We start from the raw sequence: 24,155 nt of genomic DNA, 5'->3' as shown, positions 1-24,155 counted from the left end.
ATATATACTCTTTCTGGATATATTTTGGGAGGGGGGCTATCATAGCTGCCACATACTTTATTGATCAGAAAACTTTTGTATCCCTCAACTGGACATATTACTATAGTAATTGTTTTACAAAACCTTAAGTTCCCATGTGTTAAGTTTAGCACAGTAAAATATGCTTCAGTTTCTTTTTACGAATGAAATTAGTGCTTCCTGTTGCATATACAGTAATTAATAGCATAAAATGTGTATATTTTATAATAAATGTAGTGATCGAACATGTATGTATCACAACTTGAATGGACATTACTTTCTAATTAGTTATACGTTGGGAGTGAGCGAGTGGCTTTGTCATCTCATTATCTTCAAAGATCTGACAGTCTAATAATGTTATACATAGAAACATTTCACTTCCATAGGACATGCCTGAACGATTATGTACAATCAACACCAAAAGCAAATGACAATGGAAATTTGTTATAGTTTTTATGAAGTTATATTCACCAGATTACTGCAAAAGCACCATATATATTCTAAACAAATATATGATTAAAAGTACTATTCACAGAATATTAGTTTTTATGTAACAATATTATAAAATGTTACTTTTCCTTTTTTCAGTTGAAGAGGAAGGCTGGAGGTACTGGTTGTAGAGGAACTTACCCAGAGAGGTTAAGGGAGATGCCATTAATTGCCAAACAACTAAAGTCAAATACTTCAGATAAAATATTTACACAAAATGCAAACAAAACACATGCAACACAAAATTAACCTTCCACCACAGTTGCGCCGCCGGTCAGTGTACTGCCCTAAGCTTAAATAGATCCAATTACATAGGAAACTGGTATATGGACAACAATAAATGAAGAAACCACAGTAAGCGTTTTTCTTAAATGTTAGTTATTATGGAACAAGTTTACTTCCAATGACCACAAACTTTTGTGAACCTAAGCTGCTTCAATCACTGCACTCACTATTTTATAAAAATGAGTACCCCCATGGACACAGTCTATCTAAAAGAGCAGGACACGCTATTACTCAGAACAGAGGTAAGTGTGAGTCTTAATCTTTTTATAATTTGGCAGCATTCAGGTCAACAAAGTGCTACTGAGGACACATTGATCCATTCACTCTGAAGTGACACCAAAGGAACCCATTTCAGACTAGTTTATGCAAACAGTATTGACTCCTTTGTACAACGACCCCAAAATTCATTTCAAGGCTGTAGAAATTATATGGGACGTCAACACATGGATAATCCACAGATCTTTTCCAACCCTAAGTACAGTGTCTTATAGACTATGCTCAAAACAAATGAGAAATTTTACTTAGCAGCTACAATCATTACAGTGGTTTGCAACAAGCCCGTATATCTTAAGAACAGCAAAATATTCAGTTTTAACTGAAGAGATGTCAACCAGGTAATGTAAGTAACAGAATAATCAATGAGAAATTTTTGTCAGCATCTAGCAGCTTACTGATTTCAAGTTCATTAGAGATGGAGAACGGTCTAAAACCTGCAGGAAAGCAGCCACATCACCACATGAGTAAATGTCCAAGCATTGCCTATAATAGCCGAAGATAATCTGTTAAGTCCTGGTCAGGATAAGCAAATCATGGCTAGAAGCCATGGTGGGTTGGGTTAGCACTGTTGGGCTGGGCTTGCACTTGGATGGGTGACCACTCAGTCTGCCGAGTGCTGTTGGCAAGCGGGGTGCACTCAGCCCTTGTGAGGCAAACTGAGGAGCTACTTCAACTGGCTCTGGTCTTGTAAACTGACATATGGCACGAGAGTGGTATGCTGACCACATTCACATGCCCCTCCCTGTCCGCATCCAGTGACGCCTGTGGGCTGAAGATGACACAGTAGCCGGTCTGTACCGTTGGGCCTTCATGGCCTGTGCTTTTTTTTTTTTTTTAAGCGATGTATCGATAATTTTTTGGTGCTGATATTATTAGGATACTGCATTAAATAAACAATACTATATTTGTCATACAATATCAATTCCTTCAGATGATACACACTGAAATGCCATGCAACATGCCTCTGCAAAACTGCAATTGTAACAGAACTTTACATGCTATACTGAGGAGAAAAAATTTTATGATCACCTGCTCAATAGGGCTGGTCCACCTTATGAACACAATACAGCAGCGACTGTTTGGGCATGGATTCATAGGCTTGGTAGGCTTCCAGAAGTAAGTGGTGTCAGATGTCTACGCACAGCTCATGCAATCCATGTAAATTATGCACTTTGGTTTTTGGGCATGGAGATTGAACTCAATAACATCCCCGATGTTTTCCATCCCCTCCGTGCACGCTACCTGTCCTGGTTTGTGAGCTTAATTTCCTGGTATCATGCTAATTTCCACACAATGATTGTTGCACACTGGAATCTTAAGAGGGTTGCCATGGTAGCACTCATGTGACAAAAAGAATCTGTCCTTTGCCCGTGTGAACTAAATAGGCAGTTTGCATATGCTCAGCAGAATGCTTACTCCAGAAGTTTAATGCGTGTTTTGACATTTTTCCAATTAATGTTAAAATCACAATGTTATGGAATATCTATATGGCTGAGACCAGTCATTCCAGGTACACTTAATGACCACCTTGTAATGTCGGCACTAACTGATTTCATGGCTATCAATCAGGAAAACCAGTGGAGAGGTGGTTTGACCAATTCCTTCATAATGTAGTGGAAAAGCAATTTTCCACGTCAGCAAGAAAAGTGGGAATTGTCAAATGGCTCATGCTGTGCAGAAGTCAAATATAGAACAGAAGTGGTTGTTTTCACACTAGTGTGGTGTGTTGATGTAAAGGCAGCGTAATAGTAAAGAAGAGAACTTTAAAGTTATGACAGTGCTTTCTTTTGAAATACTTTTCAACAGTGTGCAGATGTCAGGTTACTTTTCCTTTAATTGGTTTTATCTGACAAGTTTAACTTAGTTTTTTTCCAGTAATTTAAATACATGTGATCTTGACTGTTAATCAATATAATGTAATTGATAGGTGTATTTTCATTTTCAATATAATACTAAAAAGTAATTGCAAACAATGAACATAGGGTACTTCAAAAATAAGCAAGCAGAAACTAATATAAAAACTGGCAAAAAGAGGCAACAAATAAAATCAAAGTTTGCAGAAAGTAATACTGAAGTTGTCAAAAATTAATACCGAAATTGGCTATAAAATAAAACGATTTTATGTCCCTAATTATAACTAAAAAGTGTCACTTCTAAAACATTTCATATGTTTGTATGACAAAAGGATTTCTGTAAAGTAAAAAGAATTTAAGCAACAAAAGGATAGATTTCAAACAACTTTTCTTTTTATTAGTATTATCAGCACAGCACAAGAAGAAGGAAAAAAAGCGTCATAAAGTAGACGTACGAAGCAAAGAGAAAGTGCTTGAGATAGCAGTTGTTAAAAACGTTATCTTGATCACACAGATGGAGGAGGAGGGGGTCATAAGGGAATACTATTCCCCCACTTCACAGAGAATAGGCCACAATTTGTCCCGGTTCCTGGAGAAATTTTCACTGTTACCATGATGAGCACTTGCAATCCACATCTGCATATCATGTGTTTTAAAATCGTGGAATGGTCAGTTACCAATTAACGAACTTTTAACTTTACTTTTGCTTTTGTTCTGTAAGATTGCTCAGTTTTTGCAGATTTTACTTTCATAGCACAAAATGATTACATACGATCAACGCTTTTCAAATATCAGAATGCTACAATACTTGGATTAAATTCAATGCACAAAGAATGAAATAAAACTGAAAAACTCTATTCCTGAGCACAGAGGGGAAAAAGAAACTCTCATCAAATATCTGCTGTGAATAAGCCCAGTCACCAAAGAACTTGCAGCAATGTACAACATGCACGCATTTGCGAAGAGCTTTCAGTATAAAAAGTGTAAGAAACTCATGATCCCTGCACAGAAAAAAGAACACAATATAAGACCACATGCCAAAAGCATAATGTAATGGCACAGTAAAAGAGACAAAACAGAAACAATGTCCAAGCACTGCCCATTTGAGCAAGAGGCAAGCCTTTCATTCCTGTTGGACTATGCAATATTTCATTGCAGTCAATTACTTCAGGCTAGGAAGTAAAGCGAAGATATTGAAAAGAAACCCATCTCACAGTGAAACAAACTGTCTCACATATAAAGACAGACACAAAGGCTATCAAGAGATACAGCAATTGTTGAAAATTTTTGACTGACAGTTTCTTAAAATCACAATTCCAACATAACACAATCGATTACCAGTTCCAACCGTTAGGGGCCATCTTCAGACCTAAAATATACAAAACACAGTAACTTTGCAATTTTTGTCCTTTTTTCCATACTTGTTGATCTGAAAAATGATCCCTAATGGCCAAAACTCTTAATCAGCCACCTTGCATTGCAATTTTGATGGTATGAACTAATCACTGTCACTAACTTTTCACCCATAACTATCTTCACGACAGAGAAAAAATTTGACTTATCACCACCCTCTTAGACCAACGTCAATCAACACGGCGAGACCCTGTGGTGGCGGCGTACCTGTGCTGTCAGTCGCAGCTGGCTATCTGAGGATGCGGCACACACAGTGGCAGGTGCAGGCATCATGCAGTCCACACCAGGAGGTGTTACCTTAGTTGCCAGCAGGCTCTTGATGAGGGAGGAGCTGCTTGTACTGGGCGTATTACTGGCCTGCTGTTGTGTTTGCTGTTGTTGCGCTGGCTGCTGCTGTTGCTGTTGTTGTTGTTGTTGTTGCTGCTGCTGCTGTGGCTGCTGTTGGAGTTGCTGCGGCTGCTGCTGTTGAACAGAAGTGCTGACAGCACCTCCACTTCTAGTGTTAGAGCCAGTGAAGCCCTGGCTCACGTGTGGGTGTGACCACACATTTGCCATCACATAATGGTAACCAAACAATCTAACTACGGGAAGAGGCAGGGGCTGGGACAGTCAGAGAGTATTTTTGAAGAAATAACTTTCCTGCACATACCATTTCAATATTTTACACAATCTCGTGTAGTTATGATAATTACAGACCTAACATTCTATCATCAACCAGCTTAAATACAGTCATATGATTTCACACCAGAACTGTGTTACAACACAGTATGAACAGATTGCAAATGTTGTCCATACCACCATTTCCATGTGGTTACAGCATGATGTCTACTATGAAAAGCGATTGAGTAAAGACGTCACCTTTAATATAATTAGTAATTTGCCTATTTCTTTGGCCTACTGGACTTTGACAGAATAATTCAATTATAGAATTATGTTCCACCTGTTTCTGTAAAACACAAAATTATTCTTACACCAGGCTTCTTGCGATGTGAGATTTTTCTTACCCATAACTGTTCATCTATCTTTAAAATAAACAACTATACTGAAATTAACACTACAGTCAATGAAGGAGAGAAATCTGAATGTTAGATAACAATGATAAAGAGAGATTTATCCAGCATCCTTACATAATTCTAAATACCATAACCATGAGAATAATAAATTTACAAGGAGACTGAACATGAGACCAATACTTTACATCAGGAGGTGAAATTCTACATGCTGTACGAGTAATCTGTGACGAACTGTATCACTAACAAATTAACAACTGTGTCTATCAACAGAACTGATAATATAGTCTCCTGAAAGTAAGAACTGACCACCCATTGGGTCTCCCTATAATTTTGTAGTTTTCCAAGTGAATTTTTTTTTAAAATTCTGATACTAAGTTTCTCTTCCTTCTTTCAACTAGATTTCCTTTTACACTGAAAGTTGCTTGAAAATCTATCCTTACCTTTATCATGATAAATTAAAAATGGAAAGAAATAATGGAATGCTGTGCCATGAATAACATTTGCAATCAATAAATGAATCAGTGAGATGTCTTCAATAAAGATGAATGTGGATATTACTACACTGCCAACTCCTTCAACAATGTGCCAGTTTGAGAGAGAAAATAGTCTGTAAAACCACAAAAATCATACTGAACCAGCCTGAGTTTCCACAAATTTTCTATTTATTTATATCTTCTTTGTTTATGTATTTTTACTTTGTTAAGTGCAGGCAAGTTGTTATAGAATTGTAATGTATACTAATGTAAAATCTAAGCATGCATAAGCCTTAAGGGAAAGGGAAAAAAATGTTTCACAACAGCAATAAAATAAAAATTGGAGTAAGGGTAACCACTTATTGCACAATTGAGCACTGAGTGGTCTACACGCAAATAAACAAAATTTAAATTGTAGCAAGCTTTTGGAAAATGTCCTTCCTCAATGCTATCTGATTAATACAAAGGAAAGAAACTGAAAGCTCTGGACCAATTTCAATTGGTATATGCATTTGTCGGCCATTCAGTGCCTGAACTTTTGCTTTCACTCCTTCCTCTGTATTCCATTTAGGACTTTCTAGTTTCATAGTTGGGTTTGTGTATCTAAAAAGATCAGGTCTGGGTTGGTTCAAATGGCTCTGAGCACTATGCAACTTAACTTCTGAGGTCATCAGTTGCCTAGAACTTAGAACTAATTAAACCTAACTAACCCAAGGACATCACACACATCCATGCCCGAGGCAGGATTCGAACCTGCGACCGTAGCGGTCGCTCGGTTCCAGACTGAAGCGCATAGAACCGCACGGCCACTCCGGCCGGCTCAGGTCTGGGTAATATCTTTGATATAGAAATAAGTTCCACAGAACACAAACTGGCAAAAATTAAGTGGCTAATTCATCAGAATTTGGTCTGAAAGTGATATTTGATATTGTATCCAGTAATGAAAGGGACAGAAAAACCAACAACTGCCCTCAGATTCAAATTTCATTTTAGAAAGAGCTTGTAACTGTAAATATTGGAAGCGCAATTTATGGACTGTTAATAAGACAGATCCCCTAGCTGAGCTTAAGAGAGCAGTACACACAAAGAAAAAAGATGGAAAGAAGAGAGAGAACAAGAAAGTTCCAAATGTGCACAAAAGCAATACAAAATAAGGCACACTATAAACAAAACTTGTACAAACATCTACACAAAGCAAATTCACAAAGCCAACGATACCACAAAGATATATATATATATATATATTTGAAAAAAATATCAACTTCACTAGGTAATACAAAACTCACTAATGGTCTACAAGTTCATAATCTGAAAGTGTACATCTACATGCAAGCTTAGACCTACCTGACTCTTGGCATCTCCCTTGGAAGCTTCCCTGGGTTTTGGTGGAGCACTTAGCTGTGCTTTGAGGATAGGTGATGACGGGGATGGAGCATCCAGTGCCAGTGACTCTGGGGATCGTACTGAAGCTGCAGGAGAGATAGAAGGTGATGGTGCCAGAACAGGTCGAGTTGGGACAGGCGATGGTGAGGAAACAGTAGGAGGTGGCGTCTGACAGGGAGCAGGCGAACCCACTGCAACAGCTACCAGTGGTGGAGTCTCTGTGCGGGGAGATGAAGTAATAGGTGTTGCTGTAGGAGAACACGTGTTGGCGCGCACCTTGATGCCCTCGTAAAAGGCCAACGCATTGTACTGTGCATCTGCGAGGACAGTCGATGTTCCTGGTGCACGTTGTAAATTTGGACCCACTGAACCACCAAATACGGACCTACGGAAAGATTATTTTTCAGTTGGCAATTCTGTAACATGTACTTCCAATTAAAAGGTAAAATAAGAACATCATGATCATACACAATGGTGATACTCGGCAAACATAAATTTATTTCATGGGTGAATTTTTCATTCTGCGGCTGTGCATGCACTGTTATGATACTTCTGACAGAAGAACTGCTTGCCTGATGAGAATTGAGCCTGGGCCCTTGGAATGCAGAAATGTAAAGATAATTCTCTCTCTCTCTCTCTCTCTCTCTCTCTCTCTCTCTCTCTCTCTACCCCTCTTTCCCCAACCAGCCACAGTAAAAGATAGTAAACTGAAGCTTAGTCAAATTGCATGAATTTCTTTTCCAAGTATTATTAGTTTAGCACATTGTGTGGAATGAACTCTGGCTACAATCAAACATCAATGAAAATTGAGCATTAACTTGAACTCGTGCCTCAGTTACATCGTTTATTGGTACACAACTTAGATCAATATAGTATCTGAGAAAGGCAAATACAATTTTGATATACACTCAATGTCCTCACATAGTATTCTAGTATTTTAGTCTTTCTTCATGCTAGATGTTAAAAAACCTAAACAAAGATCTTTCCCATTTGACTGAGTTTAGAGAAGTGCAGATGGATTTAATTTCAAGCATTTAAATTTTATTCATAGTTTTTGTTTACCCAACGTATGTAACAAAAAATGACAAACAATCATAAACCAAATTTATAACATTGTGCCAAGCTTCACAACTACAAGAGGGAGAGGGAAAGGGAAGGAAGGGGAGAGGGAGGGAAGAGAGGGAGGGAGGAAGAGAGAGAGAACATCATCAGCACGACATATTTTTAATACACTGCAGTTACTTTTTGTTTTCAACTTTTAGTTACACTTATTTCTCTCAATAGAGAAAATGGGCAGCACAAATAATAAGCTTGCAGCTAAAACTACCTACAATGGTTCACTTTTAAGTTTCCAACAAATACTTACCGAACACAACGAGGAAAGTGTAGAGGAGCTATGACGCCACGTCGACCAACTCTTGCACAAGCTGTAAGATACTGTTTGTAGAGTTCAGCCTGTTCTATGCGGTAAGTGACTGGTGCAGTCTCAAAAGTGGCACGTAGCCATGCCAGAGCAAACTGTTCATTTTCCTGGACTGCTTGCTGTGTTGTATGCTGCTGGTGAGGGGCATTTGGTTGCTGCTGCTGCTGCTGCACACTGTAATGCTGTTGCTGCTGAGGTTGATGCTGAAGATGGTGCTGGTGCTGTGAATGCTGCTGATGTAGTTGCTGCTGCTGCTGCTGATGTTGCTGTTGTTGTTGATGTTGATGCTGCTGCTGCTGCAACTGGTGATGATGTGGCTGTGCTTGCTGCTGCTGCTGCTGCTGATGGTGGTGGTGGTGATGGTGGTGTTGCTGTTGTTGTTGCTGCTGGTGTTGTTGTTGTTGTTGTTGTTGTTGCTGCTGCTGCTGCTGCTGTTGTTGTTGTGAGATGACTGTTGGCGCAAGTGTGACAGTAGGATGTGGTGGAGGTGGAGGCAGGTTTGCCTGGGACGTCATGAGTATTCCTGCAAAGGCACATCAAGGACACAGTTATTAACAACAACAAAAAAACTTGTCTATGCAGGTAAGCCTATTCTGAAATGCATTCAAATAGCACATATTACAATTTGTCCATAACGTGACGAGTTTACTGATGTTACAAGAAATGCAGGCAAACAGCACTAGTTGAAAGATATTCATTTATCTATGAGTGCTGCCAATGTTAAGCTGCCCCTATAAGTGATAATTATTACTGTACAAATTCTTTTGGGTAATGGTGTCAGCACTGCAGCAAGTAGCCGATGTTGCCTTCTCCTAACCACTCCTCTCCTCTCAACATTTCTAATGCAGGGAAAGTCATGCCTCAAACAATTCTGACAGTCAATGCACAAACCTTAACTTGACATGGACAAACTGTATACAATTAATTCATTGACTGATAGAAAATAGCAATAAAACTAACGTAGCAAGCCAATCAAATGTAAATGATACACAATTTGCTTTCACTTACAGAGAAAAAAGTCTTAGAAATATGAAAGTGTTTTCAGAACAACTGCTAAGAAATACTTTACAAATGATAATCAACTACAGAAAGTGTCATTGCTACATGGATGTGTGTTTCACCCAATATTAGCAAAACCATATATGAAACATTCTGTAGATCTCCTGCTGGCATTTCTTAATGAAATTTGAGAAGTTTTGGGAGATCTTCCCAGGGCCAATGAACCATTTCCTGTAATAACTTTTGTACAAAAATCAAGCAAAAAGGAAATTAATTAAAATTTAGGCCCATATCCAGTAAATTTCTCAAAATTAATAACTTTAATTTTGGTACATAGAATGTAAATAGACTCACTATGCTGTGTTGGTGTTGGCGATGGCCTGTGTGGTGTAGAGGTTAGTGATGGGCCCAAAGAATGCTGCTGCTGCTGCTGCTGCTGCTGCAAGGGTGTGCTGGAATGGCTGGTTGATGCTACAGATACAGATGGAGAAGCAGTACTCTGAGCAGCTGTTGTTGTTGACCCTTGTGCTCCAACACCCGAAGTTGAAGGTGCAATTCCAGAATGTGTATTTGAGACAGTTTCAACTAGCCTCATTAAAATGCATGCCTTTGGGCCATAGCTTTGTGCCTGAAGCAAGAACATGCTTCATTTAATCAAGGTGTTTTTTAAGATTTCTGTAATTATGCTTTACAAATTCTATAACACAACCACTGTCATGAAACAAATCTGTGCACAGTGGCACTTTAATATGATTAACATTCCATAAGCAAATGAATCTAACTTGGCTGCTGTCTTTGACAAAAAGAATACAAGAGGTGCTTTTGTTTTAGATATATAATAAACTTTTACTGTTTTAGCTCCTCAGTATAGTGGCTTTATGTTGTTAGATAGGAATGTAGAAAAGCAGAGTTATAGGATAGCATGTATTAAACAATAACACCACATCCTCAAGGTCGCACTTGCACAAAAAGTCCAGGAAGTGATCATATGGTGTCCTACTAAGAGCAATGAGAGAACAATGAGCAATAGTTTTCCTGCACACACTGAATTTATAATTATTTCATTTGTGCAAATTGCTACTTGAACAATTCAAAATGCAACATACCTCAACAGTGATGAGAGATACCAAAGTATCAACTGCTCCATGAACTCTGACAATACAATTGCATGCACGCTCTCCAAGTGATGACAAAGAGTAGAGGCACTCGAGGGTGTATATCAGTAGCATAATGTCTTGTAATGTAAGGAATGAGCAAATTTGATCATAAACCTATGAAGAAGCAAAAATATGATTATAAACAAACAAATGGTACAACACACAAACACCTTTCAACAGCTTTGAAATAAACACAATAAGATACTACCATGCAAAGTGAAGAATATTACATTTAAGTTTTATCAGTAAAACTGACACTAAGTGTGTTCAGCCAGCACAGTGTAGCAAACACGTGTGTGTGTGTGTGTGTGTGTGTGTGTGTGTGTGTGTGTGTGTGTGTGTGTGTGTGTGTTTTCAGTATCACGTGCCTGTCAACGGCTCAACACCTCCAATTCCCAGCGAGTTGTTGCCTTTATCTTAAATCATCTAGTCTACATCAAGATTGATCCAACTTGTCATTGGCTGCAGGTAACCTATATATTAAATACAAGAACTGAAACACCTACATATTAAATACAAGAACTGAAACAAGAACACAGATGCATACTGCTTTAAAAACATAGCAAATATGGTGTAACAACCAAACAACGATGGGGGCAGACTCTTGCACTTACTGTTTTCTTCCCTTGCTCTTATAATTTGCACCCTTCTTTCTCCACCCTTCATTATAGTTCTTTTATAGCTCTGTGTATATTACCACACTGCCCATCACAACCCCGAGTCAAGCTCTATATTGGGGGTGAATAACTCACCTCTGTAAAAGTTCACAGTTACTACTGATTCCCAGTGAGTATCGTGGACCAATCTCCTCGTCAGAATGTGGAGTGATTTGTCCCTCCTATTATTCTTTCTACCACTTTTGTAAAACAATTCTATATATTTCACTCCATTTATTAGAATTTCAGTAGCTGACACAAAGGTACTATTCTTGTACTTCTCCGATACAATTAAACTGCAGCTTTTGAAAAGAAAAAATAGTAACCACACTAATGTTAAGAGACTATTACTGTTAGAATGAAAATTTGTCAATATTATATTCTGTGTCCCAAAGAACACGGGTTTGTTATAGGCTCTAAAAATAAATTTAAAAAGGAATGTTTAATCATTGCAACGAAAGGAGGAGTCATTACACTAAAATCAAGTTGTTTAATCACACATAAAAACCTCCCATGAAACATTTTTGGTTAACAATAAACAATTCCGCTCCTTAAATACATTTTTTCTTTTTTCCATTATGTACGTAATACATATGCTATTGTTATGTAAAACGATGACTTTCTCACTCCATTCATATAATTCTATTGGTCTCCAAGTAACTTCATGATGTCTGACAACACAATAATTAGTTTATCTAAAAACAATTTAAATAAATGGATATCTAGAATTTTCAGTGCATGCAGTACACATGGAGTTGAGATTTTCAATGAGCCAATAGCAAGCAGTTTATATTATACCTCAGTTGAAAGCCTTCACACTCCTCATACTAGTACACATTTTATTTTTCACAAAAGAACTCCTACTTAAAAAGTTATTTGCAATTAAAGTTTCCACCTCCCTGACAACATTCCTATTATTTTAGCCTTTAAGCATGTGTAATTCCAGGAACTAATATCATTATTTTATTTTTATTTATTTATTTATTTTGAGCTAATCTTTCTGACCTAGAAAATATCTTCGGTTATCATTTCCTCTCAGATTTCATGAAGCTTGGTAAGGACCTGCAGAAGTATACATTGCAGTTACAACATAGTTCCTATTATTTTGTTAATTTTCTCATTATACAACCATAAGTTGACTCATTATTTTGCCCAATGAAACATTGTACCCTCCAAATTTGCTATATTGTGTGTCAATAACCAGTGCGCTTCTCCATATTTTGTAATTTAGTCTTACACTTGCCTATAAATGTGAGTAATGGACAATGCCACAGGCAGTCTAAGCTTAGTAAGCATCACATTAACATCTCTGCTTCAGAGTCAGCACCTGATAGCTAACCTGTGAAGATCTTTGTATCAAATTTGGCTAAATAGTTAACACTTATATGTTGGTCAGTGACAGTTTAAATGTCTTTGTGGAGATTCTTTGAGTCAGTCCTCACTCAGCCACCCACTTGCTAACATCCACATGTATATGTCTCATTAAATGACATCAACTATTTCATTAATAGTATACAGCTAATCAATGATTAAAAGATATTCATTTCTATGTCAAGTAATTACGAATAAAACATAACTTTACATACAGTAATAACCAGTAGCAAAGAGTGAAAGTACCAAAATTACGGTGCTATTGTCAAAATACTCAGTGGTGTAGTGAAATTACTGACATGCAATTAATGTACTGTACAAATTCTTATAGATAAGCTCATTATCAAGAATTGTGAATGATAATAAATGTGCACAAGTTAAATAACGCATTGCATACACCTACTGGCTTCTGACAAATGAGCTTGGTTCATTCTACTCTTATTTAATTGTTAGGATTGTTTACCATTAAAGTTATGAAAAGGATAAATTGCTACTCACCAAACAGCGGAAGCATCAGGTTGCAGACAGGCATGATGGAAAGACTGCTGAATACGTAAGCTTTTGGCCAAAAAGCTTCATTCAGAAGTAGAAAATGCACACATATTCAAATAAGCAACAACTCTAATATGCATGACCACTGTCTGTGGCTGCAATGGTCCAAGTGTGAGACAGTTGAGAGAATTTGGTTTCTATTTATGAAGAAGGCCTTTTAGCTGGAAGCTTAAATGTTCAGCAGTCTTTTCGTCATGACTGTCTGTGACTCAATGCCTCCTCTATGCAGATAGTAGCAATCTATCCTTGTCATTCCATCCCCAAATTTTAATTGCTAAAGCAAACATTAAAGTACATACAAATATGGAAGTGGGTTCACTGTTGGCAACCAAACGTAGATATAGTTTCATTATACAGTTTATGCTTATGAGTGGAGACAAAACTGTATTAACAGGCAAGTTGGTGAAGTAGTACGACATTGCAATCACATACTGGTTGAAAGTGGTTCAAATTCCCTCCTGGCCATCCAAATTTAAGTTTTGCACAATTTCCTCAAATTTCATCAAGTGAATGAAGGAATGGTTCCCTTGAAAAAGGTACAGCAAATTTTCTTCTCCTTCCTCTTCCAATCTGAGCTTGTACTCCATCTGTAATGTCCTTGTTGCTGATGGAACACTAAACCCTATTCTTCCTACATTTTTTAACTGTATTAATATTTGTTGCATTTTTTGATATTAATATGTATAACAACAGTATTCCTACTTTTGGCAATGTTTCTACTCTCTACAATACGGTAGATTCCCATCAATGTTCTCAATCTTATGAAGACTGACATGTGAAACTGTCATAGAACTCATATAACTGTTGTATTCTGTAATATGCGGATCAAACAATGGAAACTCCAGGTAGGAATATCAACAATGCAGGAAAAAACAGATTGCACATACCGTAAAGAACTGGCCCAAGATGTTGGAGTTGGTGGTTGTGTGTGAATGAGGTGTGCTTGCTTGTATGTGTGAATGGTGTGTGTCTGCCTTCTAATAATGGAAACTGTAGCCAAAAGCTTTATGAAAGTGTCTTTTAATGGTGCCTGTCTGCAACTTGCGTCTTCTTTACGGTAAGTAGCAATCTGTCTTTTCCTACATTGTTGTAATTTACTGATTAATTTCTTGTACATTCATGTAAATGGTGTCAGTATTTTGATAATATGAGTTTATTACAAAACAAGGCAAACGGTTCTCAAACATTCGGGAACCTGTGTTTAAGGTAAATGTATGTGTGTCCAACTGCCAGAGCACCTTTCCAGCCTAATGAAACAACGTGCTGAAACAAAGCCCATGAAAACTAATGAATTGTTTGTTGCAATAAATGAGGGAAGAAATACTTTAAGCAAAGCAGTGTTGAAAGCCAATTATATTTAGTAAATCCCAAATTTCAACTGTAAGCATGGAATAAAAACTAACACACACAAAGAAATTTGTACGAAAATGAATATCAAATGGTCTGAAAGTAAAACAACTAAAAAATTAACAACTTCATGTGAGAACATCTGTCTAACAATAAAATGGGAATATACAGCCTGGCTCTACAAATCTGAAATTGAATTATCATTAGTGGTTTCAATAGTTTTTCAGAATGTTCAAATAGTCAGGAAATTACAGAGTTTTGGAACAGAAGATTTCAAAGTTTATTTCAAGGAAACATGTAGATTAGATATGATTAATTACTAGTGAAAGAGGACGTCTGCAGCTGACATGAAGACAAAGCTTGCCTATATCCCGTCACTGCCACCATTTACAATGCTGATCAGATTGGTTTCAAGGAAGACTGTGTGCAAATCGCTACGCTGCGATTTTGAGGTGGGAAATAATTGGAATTAGAGTTGAATCAATTAATTCTATTACCCACTGACTGACAGAGCTCTGTGGATGAGTATTAAATTACACGAAGAAATACAGCAAACAATAACTTTATTCACAGTTTTATTTATGCCAATATATGTTTTAGGCTTTCACCTATTTTTAATTGGCACAATGCATTTATATCTTCATCAATGCAACATTTCTGTGGACTGCAATTTCAACACTGGAGTTGCCTTTCCTCCTGAAAGTAGAAGCTGTTTTTAATGAGCATACACAATTCTCACTTCACTGATGCAGCAGCAGGGCATTTGCCGTAAGGCCTTGTGCTGTACCAGTGAAGTTAAAAATATAAATGCAAAAAAAGAGTAACTAGTTACGTAAAAAATGGAGTTGCAGTGTTCAAAATGCAGTCAAAATTAATGTTGCACTGATGAAAATACCAATGTATTACATCAGTTGAAACTACTTGAAAGCTCAGAACACATGTTGGCATAAATTAAGCTGTATAAAAAGTGGCTGGCTGCTATATTTCTTCAAGTTATTTAATCCACTGGGAAAGAGCTCAAATCCCATTATCAAAGATAAATTACTGTAAATAAAAAGTATGAGAATTATTCCTTCAGAACAAATAATCAGATACAAGGAAAGGATTAAATAGCTACGTAAAATGGAGTGCGGAAAACATGCACAGCAGAAGACCTTGAGTAATATACACACAGTGGATTCTAGAAGTTATTGCTTCATTAAGTATCATGGCTTGAGGAGAACATTTGAAAAAGTAAATGTGTGTTACTTTGCATTGATTTACTAACAAAATGTTTCATAAAAGGAATGTAAGGAGTAAAAAGGGATTTTTTTTTCCTTATTCAGTTTTCACTAATTTAATTCTTACACTGCTGTGCAAGTCAAAGTCATCCATCTGTCATGAGCACAATCCAAAATTGAGTATTTGACAATTTTCTACAAACAATACACAACTATTCACACATGACATCAGTACCACTTATTGTCTTCTTTCATAAATTAACATTTTTGTATTAACTACCTACCTTTTGATCAAGAGCTCTGAGCATAATATCTTCATTATCTTCTCGCTGACTCAGCTTATTCAACAGTTCGAGGCTGGCGAGCACAATGGCACGATCAGTGGAGGCCAAACCCCTCGCTGCCACTGCCAATAGGCCTGCACTGAGTTTGTCTGAACCCGGTTCAGATAAAGGGACTTCAGCTGCTACATTTCCTAACATGTCTAGTCCAAGAACATGCAAACCAGACCATCTAGACCCAGCACAAAGTGCTGCAAAGCGAAGAAATGCACAACTTTGTCCCAACACAGCTGCATTATCTTCATCAAAACTGAGATTCCGTAATATTGTTGCTACCTGTGAGAGAACAACAGGGCAATAGTTAGTGTTTCAACGCCAAAGAAATACAATAACATGTTCAAATTTAATTTAAAGTAAATATCAACCAACCTGAAGCACCCTCTGTCCAAACCAATCACGTGTACCATAGGAACGACCTAAACAGAAGAGGTCACGGTCTGATTCTGCAATCTCAAGTCTGTGTGGCCCTTCCATAGGATGATCACAGTCTGATTCCATGTCATCATCAGGCCGAGAACTGCCTTCCTCTGCTATCAGCTGAGATGCCGATATTATTGCACTACGCTTCACAACTATTTCCAAGTCAACACCACCTACACAGATTTTTTCTGTCACAGTATGAGGACTGTCATCATCTTCACATGTCTTCGACTTGCCACGTCGTGGAAACTTCGTTTCATCTGTGAAATCTCGTAGTTCTGGCTCAGCGAGGGTATCCAACCAGAACTGGCGTAGCGGATTATTGCGGATAGACCCATACACCTCTTCAAATAGTGGCCGCAAGGATGCTGTGCAGCAGATGCCCACTGATAAAATTTATCTGCTTTGTACAGTCAGTGCATAAGCTACAAAATTTATAATTCCTACAAAAAGTCATTGCGAAAATGCAAAAGGATGGAACCAAATTATTTATTATTTTAATAGAGGAAGTAATGCAGTAGTTCATATTCAATTACTGTGAGTATTTGTTGCCCAAAACACTGTCTAGGTGTGGTACAAAATTGCTACACAATAATTTTATATCTACAACAAAATATCCAGAATGTATAAATCTTTCTCTGAATGGCAACCAGCACTTCATTTAATGCTAACTTGTTACCCACTGCATACACACTAATACACTTCCCTTATCTGTACTGGAGCAGGAATTTGTTATCAAATGACTGTTGCACCTTAATTAACAACAGCTAGCTTTAAACTTTTTGTAAACTATCCTGTGTACCTTATATTAAGTTTTAATCATGTAAATTTCATCTGTGAAATATTATTTACTTACGATGGCTGAAGACACCCGCATGGGCAAGCAGGAAATTGATGATTCGAGGACACTTATCAAGATGCAGAATATGCTTCCCTTCATTTGATAAGAGGGTACAAACATTAATAGCAAAATCTTGCTCGTTTGGTAGTGGTGAAAGCAATGAAAGAGATAAGCGCTCGTAATCAGATGCTTTGTACAGATCTGTTGACAGACCATTGTAGTTCCGGAGATTCTCTGAAACAGAAGCATCAGCCACATAAATTCTGACATACATATACATATGTCAATATTATAATTACCTGCTTACAAAAGCTCAAAATCTATGTTGTATCAAACCACATAATAAAGTTATAAATATGGAAATGAGAGAAGGGGTGGGACGGAAGTCATCAATGGAGCATTCAAGAAATTAAAGAAGTGATGATTACAGATGCAATGACTACTCTGCGTAATACACAGTTAACATTGCAGGAACCTGCCTTATATTGAGGTAGCTGCAGGTGAATGTCACTACAAGAGTTAAAAGACAGAACAGCAAGTTGTAACCTTTATAATACTCTCACCTACTCTACAACAATTAATGCTGACCATCTCAATTAAATTTACACAAACACAAGTAAACATATTTGGCTAGTCTTTATATAACATGTAGTGAAAATAGTAAATCTAGGGTAGAAAAAAATAAACAAAAATGAGGACAAGTGTTTCATAACACACAGTTTCTTCCTACAGACATTTTCCAAAAACTTTTTTAGAAGGCGACGTGTTCTTTAAGGGGCACTCAAATGAAAACAAGACATGGAAAAAAGTAAGTGAACTGTTTATTATTTCAAAAGTAGTCATCATAACTGTTAATATATTTATCCCACCATGAAACAAGACAGTCAATGCCTTCATGAAGAAATGAAACTTCCTGGCAGATTAAAACTGTGTGCCGGTCCGAGACACGAACTCATGCAAGAGCACTTTCCCGCGAAAGGCAAAGGACACGAATTTGAGTCTCAGTCTGGCACACAGTTTTAATATGCCAGGAAGTTCCACATCAGCACACACTCTGCTGCAGAGTGAAAATCTCATTCTTTCTTCATGAAGAAATGATTATGATTGCGATTGCCTACAGAACCATGATTGTACCCACGCAGCTGGCTACGCCATGCTCTGAACTGTGGCTATTCATACACAGGAGGTGCCATGTGAGGTCTAACACTGCAACCTTGTAGAAAGATGGCCATATCTATTTCGATTTATCACATATGACCAGCTGCACTATAGTATTGTTCACTGACGATGCTACTGTCCACACATGAAAATATCGTCATCGCACGATACTTAGGAAATTCAGAAATACTTCTATAAAATTTCCACTTGGTGCAATGAATATCGGCTCTCTTTAAGTGTGCATAAATTTTGGTTAATGCCTATAACAAAGAGGAAAAACACGGTTAATATCAGATTACAAGATATGTAACAAATATCTTGGCCATGCCACATACAGGTATTTACGGGTAATACCAAAATGCTATTTGAAATGGGAAGACCATGTCAACATCGGGAAAGGTTAATGAAGACTTAGATCTGTAGAAACAGTTCTGTTATATAGCGCAGGGCATCTGCGAAGGAAACCGCATACAAGGTGCTATCCCTACCGAGTCCTGAATATACCATCACCACATTGTTAACACCGCCACACAACATTTGTCCACCACCAGGACAGAGCAGCCCGCGCGGCATTATGTCGTAGAGGGGCGCGGGTTCAATTCTCAGCCAGGTTGAAATTTTCTTCGCTCGGGGACTGGATGCTGTGTTGCCTTCATCATAATTTCATGTTCATCAACACACAAATCGTCGAATGGCATTAAGTAAAAGGCTTGCACCAGGTGACCGGTTTACCCGATGGGATCCCCTAGCCACACACACATATCGTTTCATTTCACAGGGTGATTGTACTTAAACTTTTGCTACTTGAGCCAGTGTGGACAGAAAACTATTTATCACGTGAGTACCAAACTTATAGGTATGAAGTTCAGACTGTGCCCTGCAGGATTGTGTTGTTAGTAGTGTTTTGTCACAACTTTTAGGCGCTGGTACTAGAATGGCGACGTATAGTTCAACAAACACAAGCATCCGTGTGCATTACAGCTGCAAGCAATCTAAAGATGTTTTATCAAAACAACAGCAATAGTGCTGCTGCTCTTCGAGAGTGCATGAAGGGAATATGGAGAGGTCCTCTTTCCGCACTGGTGAAGAAGAACACGATTCGCAAGTACAAATTACGCTCGACTGGGAATTGCTCATGGGAGATACTGTGCACCAACTGCGCTATAATTTCTTCAAGTCATTACTCTTGCCATGACAGAATGCTGGACACAATGCGAGAAATGCAAGCAGTGAAGTAGCTGTGTCACAACAGCATAACATTCCATGGTCTGCATGTTCGGATATAGTGCAGCGAAAAACTTTGGACTGACATCAGCACAAACCTCACCAGCTTTTGCCACCTGACGCAGACATTCGAGTACACTTCGCTGCTATGTTTCTTGCATAGGTTGAAGTTGAAGATATGTGGCCTTGGAACTTGTGCCCACATAACTGTCACATTTGGGGATCGTCACCGTCAAAGAACATTCATGAAGTTCCCCCGCATAGTGTGTGGTGTGGGTTTAGGGCACAGTTCATGATTGTCCATTTTTCTTTGAGGAACTAGGATCCCAAGGGTCATGGATATACAGGGTGAACATCAAGCGTTAATGTGATCTGCTTCACCAAAATGTGATCCCTGCTCTCCCAGAGAGCGGTGCTTTGGACGTCGCTCTTGATGTCATTCGATAACTCCGTAACACATTTGGAGAAAACTGAATCATTGGCCGATTGTTCCAAATTGTTTGGCCACCAGGACCACCAGATTTGAACCCACATGATGTTTGGCTGTGGGATTACCTGAAAGACATGGTTTATCAACGGGGCACTAAAACATATTTAGACGAAGATGAGCATTGTTTGGGAGATAGCCAACACTGCACCTGAGATGTTTCGGGCAGTAAGTTGAGCAATCTTAACTGGTTCCAGACCATCGTGTGTGCTTATGGTCACCATCACACCGAGTTCCTTCAGTAACCTGGAACGTAAACATGGTAGGCAATTAACAAATTTTACCCTGTCATGTGGCAATTAAAATGGGTCTCTTTCAATGGTTTATCTGTCGTTTCTCTTCCGCATGTCCTTGCAAATGTTTCCACAAAGTTTCATTGTCCTACCATCAATCATTCCTCATGGGGTGGTCTCTTAAGCAGCGAAAGTTTAATTACAACTATCCTGTATTTTCCTGAGTTTGCATGGCCGGTTTAATGCTGAAGCGGCTGCTTATGGGGGGCAAGCTGAGGAGAGCACTAGAGGTGCCCCTAGAGCAAAACTTGTACATAGGGTCTATCATAATTAATAGTGAAAACATCCCATATTTGGGCTTGAAAGCTGACGTATGAAGGTGGGAAAAAATGGGGGGGCAGGGGGGCAGCAGTACGAAACAATATGTAGCTTGTATGGAAACATGTTGTCGAATCAGCCTTGAGCATTTGATCAGAGGCGCGCAGCTAGGAACATGTCTGTATACCCCAAATGAATGTATAATAGGATTACTCGAGAAGGGGGAATTCTTTGAAGAAATAAGATACGGTTCCCGTGATACCATGCTGGATGAAGTTGAAGAACCTTTATTTGTGTAAGACTGTGCGCCATCATCGTATATATCATCGTATATATCATGTAGAGATCTTGAGAATGTAATAGGTGATTAGGGTGCATATAGAGACACACAGGAGGTATCTATTCTTCGATCAATGTACGAATGGGTCAGGGCAGAAAATTGGTATGAAATACAGAATAACCATCTAAATGAATTTCACTCAGGTGTCTGCACACCAACATGAAGACGATGCCGTCCCAATGCTATTTAACGTACACAGCCACAGTCTCTGAAGGGATTCCTTCCACTGCGATTTGTCCAACGTAATGCCTTCTGTTGACTTGCCCACAACCAAAAGGGAAAATGTAAACCTTTCTTTTTCCTACAATCCTTTGCTCAACACTTTTTGATGTGTATCATGGGAAAGATTCTGAACCACAACAGCTGCTTTTTTTTTAGATCAAAGTGATGCAGCAGTGTTTGATCTACAAATACTCCTGTTTCATCTACTGGAACCGAACCAAGTATGCATCCATTAAACGAAACCTTTCCCTGACAGAATGGTACGTACTGGCTGCAATCTTCCAGATATGAAGATCACACGACATCTTTGATCCCTGGACTACCAATTTTTTGAAAGACATTAATGTACAGTTATTTTAATTAATGTCCTAGTCAGAAGTAACACTGTAAAAGGAACATTTCCCGCTGTCTCATTTACCAGCACGGGAGGGATATGACACACAGGGTCATTCATAAGTACCTCGGAGTTTCGGAAGACAATCGCATAAAAACTAAAAGACGCACAGGGAAGGAAAAAAAAATCATCAGTGGACAGAGCATTTCTCTAATTTTTAAGTTATGTTGCAAGTGCACAAATGGGCTTCGTTTCTAATGTGACAAAAGCACATGAATTCGTTGATACTGTGTGTTCGGGAAGACGTTACGGGAGCTCGCTGTGCAAATTTGGTAGTTTGATTACTTATCACGGCCGTAATTTTTCCAGAGGGCATGCAGCTTTACTGTATGATTAAATGATGATGGCGTCCTCTTGGGTAAAATATTCCGGAGGTAAAATAGTCCCCCATTCGGATCTCCGGGCGGGGACTACTCAGGAGGATGTCGTTATCAGGAGATTCAGAAGGATGTAGGTTGCAGTAGGTACTGGGAGATGATGAAGCTTGCACAGGATAGAGTAGCATGGAGAGCTGCATCAAACCAGTCTCAGGACTGAAGACCACAACAACAACAACAACATCTACGGCGCAAACTAATTTTCTGTGGCAATACAGAAACGCAGGCTAACAATGAACCCCGAGGACAGCACAACTTACAGGTGCAGACTGTAATTATATAATTCAGAAAACCATTAGCAAGACATGCTTTTACCACTGGCGCGTTGAAACATAGCAATAACATGCAGCAGATTCCCACCAGTTCTCTGATAACCTACCGTGGGAAACATATGTCCCGTTCGTATTCAAAGGGTTGAAGCAGTGTTTTTTAAGCACTGCTAATCGTACTCCCTCCATCTTTCTCCAATTGTGAACTAAGGTCTCTCCGGCGGTGGCTTTTCCTGGGTGTAAAGACTGATTTAACTTTCTGCAGTAAAAGGCAGAAATTACAACTTCATAACTTACAGGTGACAATACTGCGTGCCGTGCGGCAATGACGGCATTTCCACCACTACTAATAGACACATTGTTGAAACCTACAATAATACATTGGTTGCTGCTCTTGTGCTTCTTCCGTGAAAGCTTGGCTATGGATTAGTTCTTAGTTGATCTTTTATGTTCGTAAATGCCCTTCTTATACACAGGATAGTAAGTCATATGACGTGGTCACCTCTGATGTTTCCCAACTACGGCAATTCACTAGGACAATGATTTTTACTTCTGATATTACGTTAATATCCGAGTACTGTACAGTAAGTAGACTATCCAACATTTGTGTCCAGCAAGAAACTGAAGCAATCATTTATTGGCACACATTTTAATGGCATTTGAGCAACCTTTAAAAGAAATGAAGGTTAGGATTTGGCGAACGGTCAACAAGGTCATTAATTATTCGTACACCACTCCCTGATGTTTAACCAATTCGCCGTCCCACTTGGTAGTCTATTAGGGGACTTGTATGTGAATAACTGTGGAAAAATCGATTTTTTTTTTTAATTTTTGTCTTGGAAAATTCTCTGTAGTTTTCTGAATGAGAAAAAGTTTACTTCCAGGAAAATTGACCACAGAAAGTAGCAAAATTAGAGGAATTGAAAAGTGGCTGGGCGCACCACGACGTCCCCATGGCACACAGTCAGCTCTGTTAACAGTAAAGTTTTTCGCTCGTTTGTTTTGTGTTTGTGACCAAACCTTACGCCGAAAAAATTGAAATGTGTTGAGGAACTTGATGAGGAAATTCAAGGGAAAGAAACTAGCTGATGGTAAGTGCATTAGTGGACGTAGTCGGCTTAACAGACGAAGAAACAGACGGGTTGCAGTATTATTATGGGCAAGCCATAAGACAAGATAAAAATGACCTTGAGGGAATGAAAAAAGTAGTATGGGTTAGCTCCTTTCATAAATCCTCCACAGATGACGATCCATGTCAGGCACTCTACTCACCTAGCAACGATTCATGGTGTTGCCACCAGAAGGCTGTTACTCAAGGTGAGATCTACAACCATAAGCATTCTTCGGCATTTGCTATAATGGAAGTTATGAAACCTATTTATATGGATCTTAATGACTATTAAGAGAAATGTTTACATGGTAGGACTCAACATCCAAATGAAGTTTCAACAATTGTATATGAGAATGGCTAGCAAAACTGTTCTAGTAGGACTAAATACTTTGAAAATAGCTGTGCTAGGTGCTGTTCTATGTTTCAATGACGGTGCAGTGTCAAGGCTGAATGTTATGGAACTGGTGGGAGTACCTGGTGGACTAAATATAT

General features: G+C 38.5%; 1 protein-coding gene across 8 annotated transcripts in view; it reads right to left on the bottom strand.

Moving 5' to 3' along the window:
* Positions 1–24,155, bottom strand: part of LOC126412823 (AT-rich interactive domain-containing protein 2-like) — a 323,653-nt gene that overhangs the window by 95,307 nt on the left and 204,191 nt on the right. For 4 of the 8 annotated variants that reach the window (XM_050082643.1, XM_050082642.1, XM_050082640.1 and 1 more), the window contains exons 5-12: positions 17,546–17,764; positions 16,639–17,075; positions 16,213–16,545; positions 10,732–10,896; positions 9,980–10,253; positions 8,570–9,149; positions 7,165–7,588; positions 4,542–4,796 (exon numbers count right to left, since the gene is read on the bottom strand). In XM_050082643.1, the coding sequence (XP_049938600.1) occupies positions 4,542–4,796; positions 7,165–7,588; positions 8,570–9,149; positions 9,980–10,253; positions 10,732–10,896; positions 16,213–16,545; positions 16,639–17,075; positions 17,546–17,764 (2,687 nt within the window). The remainder of the gene's footprint in view (positions 1–4,541; positions 4,797–7,164; positions 7,589–8,569; positions 9,150–9,979; positions 10,254–10,731; positions 10,897–16,212; positions 16,546–16,638; positions 17,076–17,545; positions 17,765–24,155) is intronic. The other 4 variants (XM_050082645.1, XM_050082641.1, XM_050082646.1 and 1 more) reach the window with 4 other exon arrangements.

This window comes from Schistocerca serialis, chromosome 7 (assembly GCF_023864345.2).
Source record: "Schistocerca serialis cubense isolate TAMUIC-IGC-003099 chromosome 7, iqSchSeri2.2, whole genome shotgun sequence".
Classification (NCBI taxonomy): domain Eukaryota; kingdom Metazoa; phylum Arthropoda; class Insecta; order Orthoptera; family Acrididae; genus Schistocerca; species Schistocerca serialis.
The sequence above is the reverse complement of the archived record's forward strand: the minus strand, read 5'-3'. Positions and strand labels throughout refer to the sequence as shown.